Source organism: Geotrypetes seraphini, chromosome 1 (assembly GCF_902459505.1).
Source record: "Geotrypetes seraphini chromosome 1, aGeoSer1.1, whole genome shotgun sequence".
Lineage (NCBI taxonomy): Eukaryota > Metazoa > Chordata > Amphibia > Gymnophiona > Dermophiidae > Geotrypetes > Geotrypetes seraphini.
Genome location: NC_047084.1, coordinates 354,546,943 through 354,568,363, shown reverse-complemented (window position 1 = coordinate 354,568,363; position 21,421 = coordinate 354,546,943). Strand labels below are relative to the sequence as shown.

General features: G+C 48.2%; 1 protein-coding gene across 3 annotated transcripts in view; it reads right to left on the bottom strand.

Annotated features, from left to right (window-relative positions):
* The window catches only part of HNRNPDL (heterogeneous nuclear ribonucleoprotein D like), an 88,706-nt gene that overhangs the window by 5,501 nt on the left and 61,784 nt on the right, over positions 1–21,421 (bottom strand). For all 3 annotated transcript variants that reach the window (XR_004536466.1, XM_033914471.1, XM_033914486.1), the window contains exon 6: positions 9,119–9,286. Coding sequence is in view for 2 of the 3 variants with exons in the window: in XM_033914471.1 (XP_033770362.1) it covers positions 9,119–9,286 (168 nt within the window). In the remaining variant the exon portion in view is untranslated. The remainder of the gene's footprint in view (positions 1–9,118; positions 9,287–21,421) is intronic.

Genomic DNA, 21,421 nt, shown 5'->3' with positions numbered 1-21,421 from the left:
TCAACAATCTTTCTCTAGGACAAAGATTGCCGCATTCGCTCCTATTTACACAGCAAGCCCCCCATTTGACAAATACTCCTCGGATCACTATCTTCAGAGCATCCCATAATATGGGATCACTAACTGTCATTATACTGAACATAAGCAATGCCTCTGCTGGGTCAGACCTGAGGTCCATCGTGCCCAGCAGTCCACTCACGCGGCGGCCCAACAGGTCCAGGACCTGTGAAGTAATCCTCTATTTATACCCCTCTATCCCCTTTTCCAGCAGGAAATTGTCCAATCCTTTCATGAATCCCAGTACTGTACTCTGCCCTATTACACTCTCTGGAAGCACATTCCAGGTATCCACCACACGTTGGGTAAAGAAGAACTTCCTAGCATTCGTTTTGAATCTGTCCCCTTTCAACTTTTCTGAATGCCCTCTTGTTCTTTTATTATTAGAAAGTTTGAAGAATCTGTCCCTCTCTACTCTCTCTATGCCCTTCATGATCTTATAAGTCTCTATCATATCTCCTCTTCTCCAGGGAAGAGAGACCCAGTTTCTCCAATCTCTCAGCATATGAAAGGTTTTCCATCCCCTTTATCAGACGCATCGCTCTCCTCTGAACCCTCTTGAGTAACGCCATGTCCTTCTTAATGTACGGCGACCAATATTGGACGCAGTACTCCAGATGCGGACGCACCATCGCCCGATATAATGGCAGGATAGCTTCTTTCATTCTGGTTGTAATACCCTTCTTGATTATGCCTAGCATTCCATTTGCCTTCTTAGCGGCCGCTGCGCACTGTGCCATGGGCTTCATTGTCATATCCACCATTACCCCCAAGTCCCTTTCTTGGGTACTCTCATTTAATAACATCCCTCCCATCGTATAGTTGTACCTCGGGTTTCTGTTTCCCACATGTAATACTTTACATTTCTCAACGTTGAACTTCATGTGCCATCTCGTCGCCCATTCCCCTAATTTGTTCAAGTCCCTTTGCAATTCTTCGCAGTCCTCTTTAGTCCGAGCTCCACTAAATAGTTTGGTGTCATCTGCAAATTTTATTATTTCGCACTTTGTCCCTGTTTCTAGATCATTTATGAATATATTAAATAGCAGCAGCCCGAGCACCGAGCCCTGCGGGACCCCACTCGTGACCCTCCTCCAGTCCGAGTAGTGGCCCTTCACTCCTACCCTCTGTTTCCTACCCGCCAACCAGTTTCTGATCCATCTATGTATGTCTCCTTTCACAACTTTCCAGGTGAGAAACTCGAGATGAGCTGTGGCCATTGGTTAAAATGGTCGCTTCGTCAAACTGGAAAGAACCACATTAAGGTCCCAGACGACCAGTGGAGGCTTGAGAGGTGGTTTCACATTGAAAAGTCCTTTCATGAATCTGGAGACCAAAGGATGAGCATTAAGAGGTTTTCCCTCGACTGGCATGTGAAAAGCTGTAATAGCACTGAGATGGACTGATAGATGTAGACTTGAGACCAGAATCAGATAAATGAAGTAGATAATTTAACATGAATTCCACTGCTAGTGAAGTGGGATCATGATGAAGAAGACACCAGGAAGAAAACCTAGTCCACATTTGTAATTCAGAAGAATTCAGACAGAGAGAAACCAAGCTGTCGGGTGTAATGATTGCAGGTTGGGATGTAGAAGTGATTCCTGTTGCTGAGTAAGCAGAGTAGGAAAAACCAGAGGAGAAATTGATTCCCTGGAGCTGAGCTGTAGAAGGGAGAACCAATGCTGCCTGGGCCACCTTGGAGTAATGAGGATCATGGTGGCCGTCTCTCGTTTGAGCATGAACAGAGTACTCAACTTGAGAGGGATTGGAGGGAATGCATATAGAAACAGGCCTATCCAGTCCAGGAGAAAGGCATTGTCTTTCAAATGGAGAGGAGAGTAAAGTCTGGAGCAAAACTGGGGCAACTGTGAGGAGCTGCAAACAAATCCACTTGTGGAGTGCCCCAGTGAGCAAAGATGGACTATAGAGTTGCAGAGAGTCCATTTGTGAGGCTGCTCAGGTTGTCTGCTAGTGAATTCTTCTCCCCTTGAATGTAGACAGCCTTCAAGGAAAGGTTGTAAGCTTTCGCCCAAGTCCAGATTTTTTGGGCCTCCTGACACAACAGGAGAGAGCCCGTACCTCCTTGCTTCTTTATGTAGTACATCGCTACTTGATTGTCTGTGCGAAGGACTTGGGGGTAGAGAAGATCACGGAAAGCCTTAAGGGCATAATACATGGCTGTGAGTTCTAGAAAATTGAGGTGAAATTTCTGCTCCCTGGCAGTCCAAAGACCCCGAGTCTGTAAATCGTCCATATGTGCTCCCCAAGTATAAGGGGATGCATCCGTTTTGATGACCTTGTGATGAGGGGGTAAGTGAAAAAGGAGACCTCTTGATAGATTGGAGGTCATTCACCATTGACGCGACTGCAGAAGAAATGATGTTACAGAGATGTGCTGCGAGAGACGATCGGTCGCTTGAGACCACTGAGAGGCAAGGGTCCACTGAGGAGTGCGAAGGTGTAGTCGTGCCAGTGGAGTGACATGCAAAGTGGAAGCCATAGGCCCAAAAGAACCATCATGTGTCTGGCAAAAATGGAGTGAAGAGGAAGTATTTGCCGACAAAGACGGATGAGAGCCTGAAGGCGATCTTGAGGAAGAAACGCTCTCATGAGAGTGGTGTCCAGGATAGCTACAATGAACTGAAGACTGAGATGGAATGAGATGTGATTTGGGAAGTTGACCTCGAAACCCAAAGTCTGAAGAAAAGAGATGCCCGAGTTGTTGCTTGGACCACCTCCTGAGATGAAACACCCTTGATCAACCAGTCATCCAGGTAAGGAAAGTCTTGTAGGCCGTCAATTTCCCAAAAGAATATGCAACGTTTACAATTGGTGCAAAATGCAGCAGTCAGACTGATCTTTGGGCTGAGGAAGTTTGACCACGCAACACCCTACTACCGGCAGCTGCATTGGCTGCCAATGGTGGCGCGCGTAAAGTTTAAATTTGCCTGCTTCTGCTTTAAAGCACTACACGGACTTGCCCCTAAATATATAACTGACCTTTTCTTCTTCTCAGCCAACAGACACAAGAGAAGCTCACATTCCAATTTCGTTTCCCCCCCCAGTTCGAGGTTGTAAACTGAAAAAACACCATGAACACCTTCTCTCACACCAAGCAGCATCATGGGGTAAAGACCTAGAACAATTGCTTTCGCCCACTACTTATGGGGAATTTAGGAAACTTCTAAAAATACACTTGTTCCTAAAGCATCTAGACAACTGATCTCTCTTCTCTCTCCCCTCTATAGCGATTAACTTGTCCTTTTGATCTCTCTCTCCTCAACAATGAATTTCCTGTCCTATTAATTCTCTTTCTTCCTCCCCTCTTAAAGTCAATTCAATTTGTTACCTTTGCTTAATCTTCTGTAAACCACATAGAACTTCACGGTATTGCGGTATATAAGCTGTTATTATTATTACTACTACAATCAGGCACTTCATGAAGACACTGGGAGAAGATGCCAGGCCTAAGGGAAGTACCTTGTACTGGTAGTGATGTTGATTTATTTGAAAACTGAGGTATTTCCTGGAAGCCGGATGAATTGGTTTATGTGCGTAGGCTTCCTTGAGATCCAGAGAGCATAGCCAGTCATTCTGATTGAGGAGAGGATAAAGCAGAGCGAGGGAGAGCATCCAGAATTTCTCCTTGACCAGAAATTTGTTGAGCGCTCTGAGAGCCAGAATGGGTCGCAGTCCCCCCATCTTCTTTGATACTAAGTAACAGAAATAGAACACCTGATTCTGATGAGAGGAACTTCCTCGATGGCATTCAGCAGAAGGGATTGAACCTCCTGGAGAGGAAGGGAGGACTGTGCAGGGTCCAAAGCAGACTCTTGAAGGATGGTCTGGAGGCAGGGTATGGAAATGGAGAGTAATCCTGACGAATGATGGTGAGGACCCAGAGATTTGATGTTATGAGCTCCCAGTACAGAGCAACAAAAAAGGAAGGAGGGGTCCAAACTTGTCTGCAGAAAAAAACAACCAGGAACTGCATATGTGTACAAGATGCAGGCAGAATTTATTGTGACAAAATATAAATTTATAAAAATTTTTTACCAAACAAGGGACCCGACACGGTCTGTGTTTCGGACAAACTTTCGTTGGGGGTCCAATATGCATATTGGACCCCCGACGAAGGTTTGTCCGAAACACAGACTGTGTCGGGTCCCTTGTTTGGTAAAAAGGTTTTTATAAATTTATATTTGTCACAATAAATTCTGCCTGCATCTTGTACACATCTGCAGTTTGTTTTTGTTTGTTCATGAGCTCCCAGTATTCAATGAAATACTGGAGACAACCTGAGGCTAAGACTGAAGAGTGTTGACGGTGGCTATGCTCTGAAGAAGCATGTCAAAAAGGATGTGTAGGTTTTTGGGGAGCAGCCTGTGGTTTCTGTTGCTGACATGGTTGTTGTTTCTGCTTCCTAGGTGCAGGTTTAGCATCAAACCTTCTCTGGTAAGAAGCTGGCTGGAAGGGAAGAGTGTGTGGAGGTTTCTTAGGTTTGACCAGGGTGTCCCATCTGGTCTCATAAGCAGACAATTTTTGAGTGGCTGTGTCCATGGATGGACCATAAAGTTCATCTCCCAGACACTGAGCATTGGCCAGTCTGTCCTGGTGGTTTATGTCCAGCTCTGAAACATGAAGCCAGGCCAGACGTCTCATTGCCACTGACAAGGCCGTAGCATGAGAGGTAAGTTCAAATATATCATATGTGGAACGGACCATGTATTTTCTGAGATGAAACAAGTCAGAAATGTAATGTTGAAAAGCAGGCAGCTTACGTTCTGGAAGGTATTTCTGAAAAGTGGACACTTGTTTCAGTAAATGCTTAAGGTTGAAAGAAAAATGAAAATTATAGTTGCCAGACCGGTTGGCTAACATGGCATTTTGGTATACACACTTGCCAAACCGGTCCATGGCTTTGCCCTCTCTGCCAGGAGGTACGGAGGCATAGATGCTAGCCCCCGAGGATTTCTTCAACGTAGACTCTACAAGGGTAGACTCGTGTGGAAGTTGGGGTTTGTCAAACCCAGGAATAGGTACCACTCTGTATAAGGAGTCCAACTTGCGAGGAGTCACGGGGATGGTAAGTGGCATCTCCAGATTCTTGTAGAAAATTTCTTGTAAGATGTCATGAAGGAGAAGCTTGAGGAGTTCCTTGAATGGTTAATCATAGTCTAGCGCCTCTAGGAACTGCTTTGAACGTTTGGAATCAGCTTCAAGAGGGATAGACAAAATCTCAGACATCTCACGTAGAAACTTAGAGAAAGATGACTTCTCAGAAAATACAGGAGCCTCCTGGGATGAATGTTGAGGAGAGTCATCATCTGAAGAGCCCTCAGCCTGAGAGAAGCTGGATCCTCGGCGCTGAGTCAAGGTCGAAGTCTCAAGGTGTTTGAGTTTTTGTAATGCCTTGCGAGACAGGCCTGGCGTCAACTCAGGCGATGTCTGCATTGAGGAGGAACAGTGCTGTCAAGTTAATGGTGTCTAGTCCTTGGTGGAAATAGTGTGCATCGATGGGGACTCAATTACAGGCACTGCCGGCATCGATGGCTCAGACCGGACCAGCACCAGATGAGTCGATGTCAAACACAGGCAGGAGTTGGGTCGGCATCAGCATCTGGAAATGCTCACTCAATTCTTCCCAAAGCAAATTATCGATCTTCTGCTTAAGGGTAAGCACCAGTACTGCTGGCTTTTTCGCCGGTACCTTTGGTGCTGCTCTACGATCTGGCGATGAGGAGGCTGATGTCGAGGCACTCACCGAGATCAGAATGGAGCGCTTCTTGGGTCTCTCAGAGGTTGGCAGGACTTGACTCACTGCTGCTTTGACCTGAGGCCTAGACGGGGTGGGGGAAAGCTTCTTAGCCAGCTTACCCACTAAGCTGCGACACCATAAGTGTCGACTGGTGCGGAGCCACCTTGGATGGTGCCGTCGACTTCAGTAGTGGTGTTGAATCTCCTTCCATCACAATGCCGAAGAGTAACTTTTGCTGGATCAGGCGGTTTTTCAAGGTTCTCTTCTGAAGGGAAGACAACCTAGAGCAAGTTTCTGGACCGTGCTCAGGCCCTAAGCACTGAAGGCACCAGCAATGTGGGCCAGTGACTGAGATGGGCTGAGCAGTGTCCACACTTTTTAAAACCCGTCTGCGGCCGGGACATCGACAAGAAAACAGACTCCGCTAAATTAAAGTCATATGCCAAGATGGCTGAACAGGCCCCGCCAGGCTGAGACCGTGACAGGGAAAACAAAAGAATGTTCAATTTTTTTTAGAAAAAAAGAATTAAAAAAAGGAAAAACGACAAAAGTCACAAATCCGCGAGAGTGGGAAAGCAGCAAATTAAAAAAAAAAAAAAAGTTTCAACGGCCGTTGAACGTGTTATCTTATCTCCGTGGAATCAAAGAAACTGAGGGATCGTGCGCCTTTGTTGGCGGGAATGCACTCGCATATACGCGGTGCGAGCTATCATGAACTTTCTAAAGACTTAAAATGGGAATGCACTTTTAAAGTGGTCTGTACCAGGGCTCCGTTGACGACATCACCCATACGTGAGAATATGCTGCCTGTTTGTCCTGGGATAATGTTATCACCCACCTTGTCATCCCACTATAAAGCCAGATTGATCCGAGTGTATCAGCTGGTATATCTAACTCAACCACCTATCCACAAAAACCCGCACAAAGACCTGGTCAATAGGAAGAACAGGCTACAGGATCCTTCCCCTCCTTAGGCAATACAGTAATCCCTGCAAGATGATAAAGTATGGAAGCTGGCTGCTGTCCTCAAAAGAATTAAACAAGGAGAGATGCAGCGGGAGGAGAAAGTCTTGAAAGGCTCTATAGAATTTAACCGTAAAGCCATCCAATTCTGGCAATTTTTCCCACTTTCATCACCCGGAGAGTCCAATGCGCTTCAATCAGGGTAACGGGTCTACCCAACCTCAGAGCGTCCGAAGCAGTAATGAAGTTAAGCTGCAGAGTCAACATAGGGCACTATATCATCCTCCGAGGCTGCATCCTCGGCAGAATATAAAGTCTTGTAAAACTGTACAAAGCATTCCTGTATTTTGTGCTCGGTGCACACCTCCCCCACCCCCAGTCACTTAATACAAAACACATTGGTACAAGACCGCCAACGTTTCATCTATGGGCCACCATACGGGAAGCTTTATTGCTATATTCAAAATATTTCTGCCGAAGAAGTTGGGCCTGAAACTGCACATGTTCAAGCTCATATGCTTCCAAATCTCTAAGGGCCTCCCTAAGACAAAGCAAAACCCCACTCTCCCAAGGTTGGTAATGGGTTCCTTCCAACTTTGCAATAGCATTACGAAGTCACAGGACCTCCCATACCCTCTGTCTTCTTGTGGGTCGCCTTACCAAACTGCCTCCTGGGAGGCCTCACCACCTACATTCAACTGGTAATGGTTTCCCAGGATATAAAATCTCTGGAACTTCCTGTGGTCTAGAAATATAGGAATATACAGGTAAGCATCTGTCAAATCCAAAGAAACCAGAAATTCTCCCGGCGCTACCACTGCTATGACTAATCGTACTGTCACCATGCAAAAGCATGGAACTTTCAGTGCTACACTGACATGAGTAAAATCTAGAATGGGTCTCTAATCGGCCGAGCCTCTTTAGCACAAAGAATATGTAGTATCTGCCCGAGCCCTAATCTTTAGCCAGCACAGACTATATGGCCTGAATATCTACAGCCTCTGAACTGTAGCTGTGACCTTGTTTGCTTTCCCAGCACTATCGGCGGTAAGGGAAACACGATTCCCTTGACTGCCAGCTAGTGAAATCCCTGTGTGGGTGCGCACGTGAAGAGGAACCCTGCTCGCTTGCACCTGAAGCTGACGACTATTTCCCCCTCGCAGCGGCCAAAGCACTTCGTGCCACATCAACCATTCATCATAGAAACATAGAAAATGATGGCAGAAAAGGGCCACAGCCCATCAAGCCTGCCCACTCAATTGACCCTCCCCCTTACTGTCCTCTTGGAGATCCCACCCTGATGACCCCTCCCCTTAACTCTTAGAGATCCAACATGTGCATCCCATTTATTCTTAAAATCTGGCACGCTGCTGGCCTCGATCACCTGTACTGGAAGCTCATTCCAATGATCAACCACTCTTTCGATGAAGAAATATTTCCTGGTGTCGCCATGAAATTTCCCGCCCCTGATTTTCAGTGGATGCCCTCTTGTGGCCGAGGGTCCTTTAAGAAAGAAAAAGTCATCTTCCACCTCGATACGACCTGTGATATATTTAAGTCTCAATCATGTCTCTCCTCTCCCTACGTTCCCTACACTCAAGGCCCTGTGACGCAATAGGCAAGTAATGCTACAAGGGGAAAGGACTCCAAGCTCCAAAAGGTTTCTGCAGGCTTGCCAACAGGTACCACAAAGAATCGACCTCTCAGCTGCAGATCTCAGTGTTTCTCCTCCACACAGGCAGAGCTGGACCCTCAACTAGGGAAGCTCTGAGCACCAAAATAAGTCAAAGTACTGCAAAAAGGACCAAAAAAATGAAGAAAGAGCAGATCAGAAAAATACTTCAGTTCTTTCTTCTGCACATGAGACAGAAGGGAGCAGCAAAGCCCTCTAGAGAAGGAGGGATTCAAAAGCTGGAGTAGATTCCTTCTGCATGGCTCACGAGCACTGGGATATTACCCATCCATCACACCTATTGCATTAAAAAGAAATTATTTGCAATTACTATATCAAGTGAGCAAGATTGAAATTAATGCATTTACAGGATTTGAAGAGCATTTCAGCCGTTTGTGGGTCACAATGGAGAACTTGTGTTGGAGACTACTGCTCGTATAGGAACATGCTTAACCCAGAGAGGCAAGTTAATCCATCATTTTTTTTGTACATGTGTAATTTTAGGAAGTTCACATCAAAAAACTAATCTGATTATATTTACTGCAATATCCAATAGCTATGACTTTAGATACATTTATCACTACAATAATGCCAGATTACTGCATAAGAACCCAGTACAAGAGACCATAGTGGTTATAAATCAAGAGGTTTTACACTCAACTTACCACTGTAGTCTGCATATCCCTGTCCATAGTTGTAGTTCCCATAACCGTACCCAGAATAATCATATCCACCATAACTGCTGTAGCTCTGGTCACCATATGAGCTATTGTAGTTTCCATAACTTTGATCATAATAATTATTAAATCCTTGATTCCAGCTCTGGCTTGAACCTGAAATAAGCAATCATGTTGTTAAAATAAGGCTTAAAATCAAAATTTAAGGTGACTCATGTTTCCTCTGCGACTAAACTAAACATGTTCTTAGTATTAATAATAATAATAATAATTTTATTCTTGTATACCGCAATACCATGGAAGTTCAATGCGGTTAACAAAAGAAGAAACTGTACATTTACAGCGATGTTACATATATGGCAATGAAAAGGCATATACAGTGGTACCTCGGTTTACGAGTGCACCGGTTTGCGAGTGTTTTGCAAGACGAGCAAAACATTTGCAAACTTGGTGCCTCGTAAACCGAGCTTGCCGAGCTGTACGAGCGCCCCCCACCTCCGCGATCTGGCATCCCCCCCCACTCGCATTGCCCCCCCTCCACCACGATCCTACCCCCCCCCCCCCGAGCACATCAATGATACTAACTTTACCCCGTCTTGGCACCACTTCTGGTGCCCGAAGATCCTCCCTCTTCTGGCGCGGCCTGGGCTGGGCGGTGCATCGGAGACCCTCCCTCTTCTGGTCTGGGCTGGGCTGGACTGGCTTTGAGCATTTGCACATGCTCAAAGTCTTCTGGTCTCGCTCTCAATCTCGGAGAGAGCGAGACCAGAAGGCTTTGAGCATGTGCAAATGCTCAAAGACAGTCCAGCCCAGCTCAGACCAGAAGAGGGAGGATCTCCAACGCACTGCCCAGCCCAGGCCGCGCCAGAAGAGGGAGGATCTTCGGGCACCGGCACTGGTGCCAAGTCGGGTAAAGGAAGTGTCATTGACGTGCTCGGGGTGGGGGGAAGTAGGATCGCGGTGGAGGGGGGCAACGCGAGTGGGGGGAGGATGCCGGTTCGCAGGGGGGGGGGGGGAAGCCGGATCGTGGGGAGGGGTTTGGAACAGCGTCGGATTCCTCAAGGGGGGGAGAATGGAGCAGCGCCAGTAGCCTCGGAGGGGGGGGGAGGAGGAGGTGGAACCAATCAAAGCAGTTTCCCTTACTTCCTATGGGGAAACTTGCTTTGATATACGAGCAATTTGGTTTACAAGCATGCTTCTGGAACGAATTATGCTCGTAAACCAAGGTTCCACTGTACTATAGAGGCCTGACAGACAGGACAATTAGATAAAACAGAGATTGATTAAGAGAGGCCAGAAGTAGCTTGGCAAGGAGGGCGAAGTCAGAGAGTTTGGAGGCATATCGAGGTCGGGGAGGGGGGCAGGGAAGGAGGGAAGGGAGAGTCTAGAATATATAAAGAAAACAAAATATTAGTAGATACATGGAAAACCTAAATTTTTATTAGAGAATCCGGTAGCACTATCATATGATACTATTTTATTTGGCATGTCAATGAGGGCAAAGAGTCAAATATCCTCAAAAAATAACGGGCTTTTGCTAATTATAACTGGAGTCGCCATTCAACATATTACATTTAATTGGAAGAATTGGAGTAGATTAAACTACAATTTTTGGTGGAATTCTTTATGCCATATTTATAAGATGGAAAAAGCACTAGCCACACAGAATTTCACAGTAAATTTCAAGATGTTTGGGGGCCATTGGCAGATTATTGTAATGAATAAATAACATTTTTCCCGTAATAATATAATTGATAATGAGGGGGTAGGGTTGGGGGGGGGGGTTCTGATTCTTTCTTAAAGATTTGGATGAATAATTAAAAAAATATTGTTTAATAAGTGAATGTATATGGAATGCTAGGGAGGGGAGAGGATAAATTTCATTAATTTACAATGGATGTAATAGAAAATCAAGTGATGTTTTTAAGATCAAATGTTATTTCTTGATTCACTTGTTGTAAGTTGTAAAAACGAATAAAGATATTATTTAAAAAAAAGGTAGATTTGATTTTTATTAGACAAGAAACAGGGCTGTGGTACCAACATTTTATAGCAAATTTATCATTTTAACACACTTTTTTTGTCCTAGATCTAAAGTACCGATAAACACAAAATTTTAAAAACTTATAGCAGTAGAAGTCCAAGTCAGAAGAAAAATATAAGTCGAGTTGAAGATTTGACGTACTGACTACAGCCCTAGTAACAAGGAAAGCATGTACAGGCAGGATTTCAGGAATACTTTTCAAATATAATTTGTTAAAGAAATGTAGCATATAGTGAAGTAGATGTACATGTAGGTGGCAAATGAGAGCTGATGTAGCCCTATAGTCACTAAGTCAATGATCGTCACGATCGCTGCTACCCACCCGATTCACTAAACAGCCCACCGTGTGTTTTTCCCCATTTTCCAATCTGACCCAACCCAATCCTTGCAAACGAGTAAAAATCGATGCAAAATAGCCAAGCGACTGATTCACTAACATTTGCTTGGCTATTTTGCATCGGTTTTATGATCCTAAAACCAGACAAGTTTCAAGTTTTATTAGGATTTTATATACTGGCTATCAAGGTTATCTAAGCAGTTTTACAATCAGGTACTCAAGCATTTTCCCTATCTGTCCCAGCGGGCTCACAATCTATTTAACGTACCTGGGGCTATGGAGGATTAAGTGACATGCCCAGGGTCACAAGGAGCAGCGCAAGGTTTGAACCCACAACCCCAGGGTGCTGAGGCTGTAGCTTCAACCACTGTGCCACACACTCCTCCAGACTGCTGTAGACATGTCAGTAACTTACCAACAGGTCTTGCTGGGGGTTTTTTTTTTTTCTTTTTTCCCATGGCACAGATATTGTGTGTGTATTACATACGCAAAATATCTGCCCCATAAAAAAATGAAGACAAGCAGGCAGCCCTGTCAAATCCCCCCCCCCCACTCCTGCCACCTGACGCTCCCCGCACTGCGCTGGAAAATATGGCAGGAGGGATGCCCATCCACAGAGCCCAAATGCTGACAGCTTTGCAAGCAGACTTGCATGAATAATTTTAGGAAGTTTGCGAATGCCGTACTGCGCATGCACAAGTGCCTTCCCGCCCAACACAGGGCACGCATTTCCTCAGTTCAGATAGCTTACAGAGAATTCAACCAGGGGAGGTGGGTGGGTTGCGAAAATAGCTGCCTGCTGTCCTTGGATAAAGCACAGTTACTTACCGTAACAGGTGTTATCCAGGGACAGCAGGCATATATTCTCACATGTGGGTGACGTCATCTACGGAGCCCCGATGCGGAAGCATTTTCAAGCAAACTTGATTGAAGATTTAAGTTTGCTCTGCTGCTCCACGCATGCGTGCCTTCCTGCTCCACTAGGGGGCGCATCCCCTCGTGGTCTCCAGTTCACTTAACTAGCAAAGAAGCCAACCTCGGGGAGGTGGGCGGGTTGTGAGAATATATGCCTGCTGTCCCTGGATAACACCTGTTACGGTAAGTAACTGTGCTTTATCCCAGGACAAGCAGGCATGATATTCTCACATGTGGGTGACCTCCAAGCTAACTGAAAAGGGATGGAGGGAAGTTGGCAATTTAAGCAAATAGATTTCACAAAACCGATTGGCTGAATCGGCCATCGCTCCTGGACAGTGAGTCCAGACAGTAGTGGGAGGTGAAAGTATGAACCAAAGACCACGTGGCAGCCTTGCAGATTTCCTCGATAGGTGTGGACCTGAGGAACGCTACGGAGGCTGCCATTGCTCGGACCTTGTGTCCCGTTACTCGACCATGCAGCGCGAGACCAGCCTGAGCGTAGCAAAAGGTGATGCAATCGGCCAACCAGTTGGACAAGGTGAACTTGGAAACTGGGTGGCCTAACCGGTTTGGGACGAAGGACAAAAATAATTGTGGGACTTTCCGGTGTGGTTGAGTGCGTTGGACCACTCGTGTGGCTGGAGGAGGCGGCTGAGTCTGTCCGCCAGACAGTTTTGTTCTCCTTGTATGTACACCGCTCGAAGGAAGGTGTTGTTGGAGATTGCCCATTTCCAGAGGCGCATGGCTTCCCGACAGAGGGACCAAGACCCTGTCCCCCCTTGTTTGTTTACGTAGAACATTGCTACCTGGTTGTTGGTTCGGATGAGAACCACTCGGTCGTGAAGCAGATGTTGAAAAGCTACAGCTGCGAGATAGATGGCCAGGAGCTCTAGCACGTTGATGTGACAGCGGCGGTCTTCTGCTGACCACATCCCCTGAGTGCAGAGGCCGTCCAGGTGGGCTCCCCAAGCGTACTCCGACGAGTCTGTGGTGAGTACCTTGCTGTGAGGAGGGGCGAGGAAGAGCAAACCTTTGGAAAGATTTGAAGAGTCGGCCCACCAGCGGAGCTATCGTTGCAATGAAGGAGTCACTGTCATGGGACGATTGATCGGGTCCCGGTCTTGACGCCATTGAGAGGCCAGGGTCCATTGAGGGATTCTCAGATGGAGACGGGCAAAGGGTGTGACATGGACGGTGGAGGCCATGTGGCCCAGGAGAGTCATCATCTGTCGAGCTGATACCGAGGTCATCAGTGAGATCCTTCGGCTCAGACTTACTAACGCCTCTAGATGCGGAGGGGGGAGGAAAGAACGGAGGCGAACCGTGTCCAGCGTGGCCCCGATGAATTGTAGGGACTGCGAGGGGCATAGTTGGGATTTTGGGAAGTTTATCTCGAACCCCAGACTCTGTAGGTAGATAATAGTCTATTGGGTCGCTGAGATAACCCCTTCCCTGGACGGGGCTTTGATCAGCCAGTCATCCAGGTAGGGGAAAACCTGAAGACCCTGGGAGCATAAGGTAGCTGCGACCACCACGAGGCACTTGGTGAAGACCCGAGGTGACGATGCTAGGCCGAAGGGGAGGACTCGGTATTGCAGGTGCAGGTCTCCCACCTGAAAACGCAAGAACTTGCGGTGAGCGGGGTGCACTGGAACATGTGTGTACGCCTCCTTCAGATCGAGGGAGCAGAGCCAGTCGCCCTCGTCGATCAGGGGGTAGAGGGTTGGCAGGGAAAGCATCCAAAATTTTTCCCGTACCAGAAATTTGTTGAGGCGTCTCAAGTCTAGTATTGGGCGAAGGTCTCCCGTTTTTTTCGGTACCAGGAAGTAACGGGAGTAGAAGCTCTTCCCCCGTTGGCCGGGGGGAACCTCCTCCACTGCTCTCAGATGAAGCAGATCCCGAGCTTTGGAGAGGAGTAGGGGTAGCTGCGTCCTGTTGGGAGGGCAATTCCTTGGGGGGTTGTCTGGAGGGATGGCCCGAAAGTTGAGAGAGTATCCTGATGAGATCACGCCAAGGACCCATGCGTCCGACGTGACTTGTTCCCAGCGAGGGTAAAAGACTTTGAGGCGACCCCCGATGGGAAGGAGGCCTGGGACTACGGCGGAGGGGGCCCGCCCCCTTCCGCGTATCCCGTCAAAAGGACGGGGACGGTTTGGTAGTCGCAGGCGGTTGGGACTTGGGCGGGGCCCGATGGTGGGCTTGTGAGCGCCTGGGCGGAGGCCGCGAGAAGGCAGGAGTGGATTTTTGTGGGTAGCGGCGCGGAGGGGCCCTGAACGGCCTGGACGCGGGCGGTTTAGGCTTTTGCCGCACGAGGGAGGCAAACGAGCGTTCGTGTTCGGAGAGGCGTTTTGTAGCCGCCTCAATAGTGTCATCGAACAGTTCTTTACCCACGCAGGGGAGGTTAGCCAACCGGTCCTGTAAGTTTGGGTCCATGTTGACCAGGCACAACCAAGCTAGTCGGCGCAAAGGCTGCCTCTCTGGAGGAGAGTTCGAAGCCATCGTAGGCCGCGTGGAATAGATGGAGGCGTAGGTTGGAGAGGGACTCTGCAAGCAGGCTAAACGCTCCATGGCGGGAGGCCGGTAAGTCAGTCTCAAAGGTTCTCAGTAGTCCAATGAGATGTTTGAGATAGGATGTGAAGGTGAAAGGGTAGCTTTGCACCCTAGAGGCCATCATCGCATTTTGATATAGTCTCCTGCCGAACTTGTCTAGGGTTCGGCCTTCTCGGCCTGGGGGGACCGCCGCTGAGACCCTGGAGGGGTGAGCCTTCTTCAAGGAGGATTCTACCAACAGCGACTGGTGGGAGAGCTGCGGTTGTTCAAATCCCGGGAAGGGTACTGTACGGTACTTAGCCTCCATTTTGGAGGGTACTGCTGTGACCATATAGGGGGTCTCGAGGTTTCTGAAGAAAGCCTGTTGGAGTACCGGGATAGGTGGTAAGCGAAGGGACTCTCTGGGCAGTAATGGCATATCCAGCTCCGCTAGGTACTCCTTTGAGTATCTGGAGTCGGACTGGAGGTCTAAGTCCAGAGCGTGGCCCATGTCCTGGACAAAGCGAGAGAAGGATGGGCGGGATGTTCCCGAGGCCCCTTGCGGGGTCGGTGAACGAGACCTCCGTCGGGTGGAGAAGGACGGGGAGGCTTCCCTCGAGTATCGAGGCTCATGCTCCGAGACCGGGGAAGCACTGTGAAAGTGTTCCGGGGTCGTGGATCTCCGACGTCTCGAGGAGCCCCTCGGAGACGATGCCGGGGTTCGGGGTACCGATCGATGTCGAATCGGTGACCTCGACCCGGACTCCCTCGGTGAGAGTCTGAAACCTCGGATCGGAGCCCCGGTCCGAGGGGGAGTTCGGAGGATGCACGGGTTGGAGAGTGATAGCTCCGTCACCCTCAGCGGTCCCATACGAGGTGTAGGTGAACGGCCTCGTAGAGTGGGGGAACCTCGGGCCTTCTTGGAGGTACGGCGGTTCAAGGTTTCTGTCGTTTTAGCACAACGTTTTGCCCCGCGGCGGTCTGTGGAGGGAGAGCGCCTCGGGTGTCTCGGCGAGGAGTCCGTGGAGGATGGGATGTAGCGAAGCTTGCGCGCTTTTCCTCGAGGTGGCTCAACGCGAGGCTCAGGCTGGTCTGGCACATGCGGGGTCGAGGTCGGGGCCGGTTGTAGATGGGCCATTGCAGCGGACAGCTCTGATGAAATCATCGCTCGGAGTAGGTCCTGGAAAACGGGCATGGACAGCATCGAGGGCATGTCCACTGCCTCGGTGCGCTCCACCGGGGGCGACCTCGTATCAGAGTATTCTCGTGTGGTGGAGGCACGGCCCGAAGGCTTGGAGGACTTCGCCGGGGCTGTGAGCATGGGACTTCCTCCATGCGTCGCCGGTGTCCCCGAGGCTGGTTTCTTCGCTGTTGCGGAACCTGAAGAGGGAAGAGGGGACTTACCTGGAGCCGAGGCTTTCTGTTGTCCCGAGGACTTCGGATTCGAGTCTTGAGGCGATGCCGAGGTCAAGGCCGGGGCTGAGGCCGGGTCGACCTCGAGGCCGAGGTAGAGGGTTGGTCGGTGGCGAAGAGATCCGCCATGCGGGCTTTTCTTCGGCGGAGGGCCCGGTTCTGGAAAGTAGCACACTGGGGGCAGGAGTCGGTTGGATGAGTGGCCCCCAGGCAGAGGATGCACCGGCAATGCGGGTCTGTGATTGAAAGAAGCCGCTCGCACCAGTGCACTTTTTAAAGCCGGTCAAAGGCCGGGACATAGAATCGAAAGTGGCCGCGGCTCGAGTAGCCACGTGGCCACGGGGACCCGGAAGCCTCCGGGTCGGTCAAAAACGAAGCAGGAACAAGTTGAATAAGAAAAAATTCGCGCACAGCGACTTAATTGAGAAAAAAATAAGAAAATCGCGGTGCTAGAAGGCAGTTGGGGCAGAGCCTGAAAAAACACGACTTCTAGGCTCAGCGGAAAATTTTGAACTGGAGACCACGAGGGGATGCGCCCCCTAGTGGAGCAGGAAGGCACGCATGCGTGGAGCAGCAGAGCAAACTTAAATCTTCAATCAAGTTTGCTTGAAAATGCTTCCGCATCGGGGCTCCGTAGATGACATCACCCACATGTGAGAATATCATGCCTGCTTGTCCTGAGATAACATCTGTTATGGTAAGTAACTTTGCTTTATCACAGGACAAGCAGGCAGCCTATTCTCAACATGTGAGTGACCTCCAAGCTAACCAGAATGGGATGGTGGGAATGTTGGCAATTCAGGAGAATAAATTTTGTAACACTTCCTGGTTGAAATGGCCATCCTGTCTGGAAAAAGCATCCAGACAATAATGAGGTGAAGGTATGAACCGAGGACCCAAGTGGCAGCTTTACAGATTTCCTCAATAGGAGTAGATCTAAAGGAAAGCTACTGATGCCACCATGGCTCTGACTTTATGGGCTGTGACTCGACTCTGTAGATGCAGTCCAGCCCGAGTATAGCAGAAAGATGCAAGCAGCTAACTAGTTGGAGATGGTGTGCTTGGAAATCGGATATCTCAACTTGTTTGGATCAAAGGAGACAAAAAGTTGAGAAGATCGCTGTGGCTTAGTCCTTTGCAAGTAGACATCCACAACACGCTTACAGTATGAAGAGCTGTTTCTCCAGGATGAGAATGAGGGTTTTGAAAAAAAACAAACAAAAAAACCCCCCCAAAAAACAAACACTAGAAGTACAATGGATTGGTGGAGATGCAATTCTGAAACCACTTTAGGTAAGAATTTAGGATGAGTACGGAGGACCACCTTGTCATGATGGAATACTGTGAAAGATGAGTCTGCAACTTTTGTAGTTCGCTGACCCTGCAAGCAGACATGAGAGCAATGAGAAAAATCACTTTCTAAGTGAGATATTTAAGACAAGCCGAAGCCATTGGTTCAAAAGAAGGCTTCATCAATTGAGCAAGAACATTGAGAACCCAAACAACTGGAGGAGGTTTGAGATGTGGTCTGACATTGAAAAGACCTTTCCTAAAATTGGCAACCACAGGATGAGCAGAAAGGAGTTTCCCTTCGATAGGCTGATGAAAAGCAGCAATTGCACTGAGATGGACTCAAATGGATGTGGATTTGAGGCCTGATTGGGACAAATGGAACAGGTAATCCAAAACTGAAGACAAGGAGGTAGATTGAGGCTCCTTGTGATGAATGGTGCACCAAGCAGAAAATCTAGTCCATTTCTGATTGTAGCATCGTCTAGTGCAGGGTTGTCAAAGTCCCTCTTCGAGGGCCGAAATCCAGTTGGGTTTTCAGGATTTCCCCAATTAATATGCATGAGATCTATTTGCATACACTGCTTTCATTGTATTCTAATAGATCTCATACATATTCATTGGAGAATTCCTGAAAGCCTGACTGGATTGCGGCCCTCGAGGAGGGACTTTGACACCGCTGGTCTAGTGGTAGGCTTCCTAGAAGCCTCTAAAATGTCCTGTACAGATTGTGAAAACTGTAGAGTGGCAGTTAGGTTGAGAGGTACCAAGCTGTCAGGTGTAGAGACTGCAGGTTGGGATGAAGTAGAGATCCCTGTCTCTGTGTAAGCAGAGAGGGAAAAACTGGCAGAAGTAGTAGCTCCCTGCTGCCGAGTTGAAGTAGAAGGGAGAACCATGGCTGTCTGGGCCACCAAGGAGCAATCAGAATCATGGCAACATGATCGTGTTTGATAAGTATCTTGAGAATGAGAGGAAATGCATACAGAAACCGATTTGTCCATTCCAAAAGAAAAGTATCTGCCTCAAGACAGTGAGGAGAGTAAATCCTAGAGCAGAATTGAGGCAGTTTGTTGTGGGGAGACGCAAAGAGAATCTGCAGAGTCCCCCACTGAGAAAAAAATGTGGAGAGGTGAGGAATTGAGTGTCCATTCATGAGGTTGCAGAAGATGACTCAATTTGTCTGCCAGACAGTTTCTCACCTTGAATGTAGACCGTTTTCAGAAAGGTGTTGTGAAGGATTGTCCAATTCCAAATCTTCTGGAGCTTCCTGGCCAAGAGGGAGAGATCCAGTTCCTCCTTGCTTGTTGAATTAGCACATGGCAACTTGGTTGTCTGTATTAATGAGGACTATTTGATCGTGAAGAAGATGTTGAAAAGCTTTTAGAGCATTGTAGATCGCTCTTAGTTCCAACCGATTTATGTGACACCGAGGATCCATGCGGACCAATGGCCTTGAGCATGGAGACCATCGAGATAAGTCCCCCCAAGCGTAGGTCGAGGAATCTATGTTGAGGACCTTCCGATGAGGGGGCGTTTGAAAACAGTAAACCTCTGGAGAGAATGGAAGAGAGCATCAACCAGTGGAGAGACTGTCTCAATGAAGGAGTCACTGTAATGTGCCGAGAGTGGGTCGAAAGCCTGTGCCCACTGAGATGCCAGGGTCCTCAGAGGAAGTCTGGCAAAAGGATTCACATGAACGGTAGAAGCTATGTGACCAAGGAGAACCATCATGTGTCTTGCTGAAATTGAAGATAGGGAACACGCTTGTTGGCAGAGTTGAATATGAGCATCCTGACGTTGTTGAGGAAGGAAGGCTCAGAGTTGCAGTGTCCAGCACAGCTCCGATGAACTGTAAAGTATGAGAGGGCTGTAGCTGAGACTTGGGAAAGTTGATTTTGAAGCCCAAACTTTGGAGGAACCATGTAGTCTATTGGGTTGCTACAATAACCCCCCCCTACCCCCTAAGATGTTGAGTCTTTGATGAGCCAATCATCCAGGTACAGGAACACCTGAAGACCATGGTTGCACAGAGCTGCTGCTACCACAACGAGGCACTTGGTGAACATTCTGGGAGATGCCAGGCCGAAGGGGAACACCCGAAATCTGAGGAACTTGCGAGAAGCTGGATGAATGGGATTTGAGTGCAAGGGTGGCATGCCTGGAGGAGTTTGCTTAGCTACCTTACCCGAGGGAGACAGTGAGGAAAGCGGCTCCTCAGGAGAGGATTTAGCAGATTTGCTCGAGGACGAGGACTTCCCAAATGAGGAAGGTTTGATTAAGGTCGAAGTAGAAGGTGGGAAGATTTGACCGGATTTGGAGTAGAGGTTGAAACCAGGGTTGGCTTATCCATACCACTGAATATCTTCTCAACCTGAACTCGACTTACAAGAAATTGAAAGGGGACAGGTTTAGAACAAACGCTAGGAAGTTCTTTTTTACCCAGAGGGTGGTGGACACATGGAACGCACTTCCGGAGGTTGTGATAGGCCAGAGCACGCTACAGGGGTTCAAGGAAGGTTTAGATAAGTTCCTAAAGGATAAGGGGATTGAGGGGTACAGATAGAAGTAGAGGTAGGTTATAGGAATAGTCAGGGATCACTTCACAGGTCATAGGCCTGATGGGCCGCCGCGGGAGCGGACCCCTGGGTGCGATGGACCTCTGGTCTGACCCAGTGGAGGCAACTTCTTATGTTCTTATGACACTTCAGAGGAGAGCGGATATGAAACCAGTGCTGCTTTATCTAAAGGGACAGAAATGTGAAGTATCAGTTCCATTTGCATTGATGTTCTATCTGGAGGGAAATTGCAGACAATGCAGTCTCTGGAAGAAGCAGCCCAACTTTTTCCTGCGGAGCAATTTATTCAGAGGGCGGCTCCAGTAAAAGGGCTTGCCCTGTTCTCCACCTCACAGCCTTCCCTACAGGGGCCAGACTAACCAGGCAATTCCCGGGGGCCGCTGCATGGTCCCTCAACATGAGGTGGAGCCCTTGGAATGGGGTTGTGGACCCGAGTTCGATAACGACTGTTCGACTGGTGTCCAGGCACCTTTCAGTCATTATAAAGGAGAGCGCTGAACTACTGTTAAACTAAACTAAACCTTAGGTTTGTATACCGCACCATCTCCGCATGCGCAGAGCTCGGTACGGTTTACAGAGGTTAAGAGGAAAGGAATTACAAAGAAGGGATATAGGAGAGGGACTGAGAAGATAGAGAGGGGCAGGGTACTAGAGAACGGGAGGAGATTAGATTTTTGAGAAGAGCCAAGTTTTCAAGCGTTTACGGAAGGATTGGAAGGAGCAAGAATTTCTGAGCGGGGATGAGAGGTTGTTCCAGAGTTCCGTGGTTCTGAAGGGGAGGGATGTTCCAAGTTTTCCTGCGCGGGATATACCTTTTATAGATGGGAAAGATAGTTTCAGTTTTTGGGAGGGTCTAGAAGAGAGCGGGTTTGATGAATTCCAGAAGAGTGGGATAACGGGAGGAAGGACGCCATGTAGAATCTTGAAGGCTAAGCAGGCACATTTATAGAGGACTCTGGAGTATACTGGGAGCCAGTGAAGCTTAGAGAGGAGTGGGGAAACGTGATCGAACTTGCCTTTTGCGAAAATAAGCTTGGCAGCGGCGTTCTGAATTAGCTGAAGTCTATGGAGGTTTTTTTTAGTTAGGCTTATATAGATGGAGTTGCAGTAGTCTAGTCTAGAGAGGATGGTGGATTGGACGAGGATGGCGAAATGAGAATGATGAAAGCAAGATCTTACTTTTC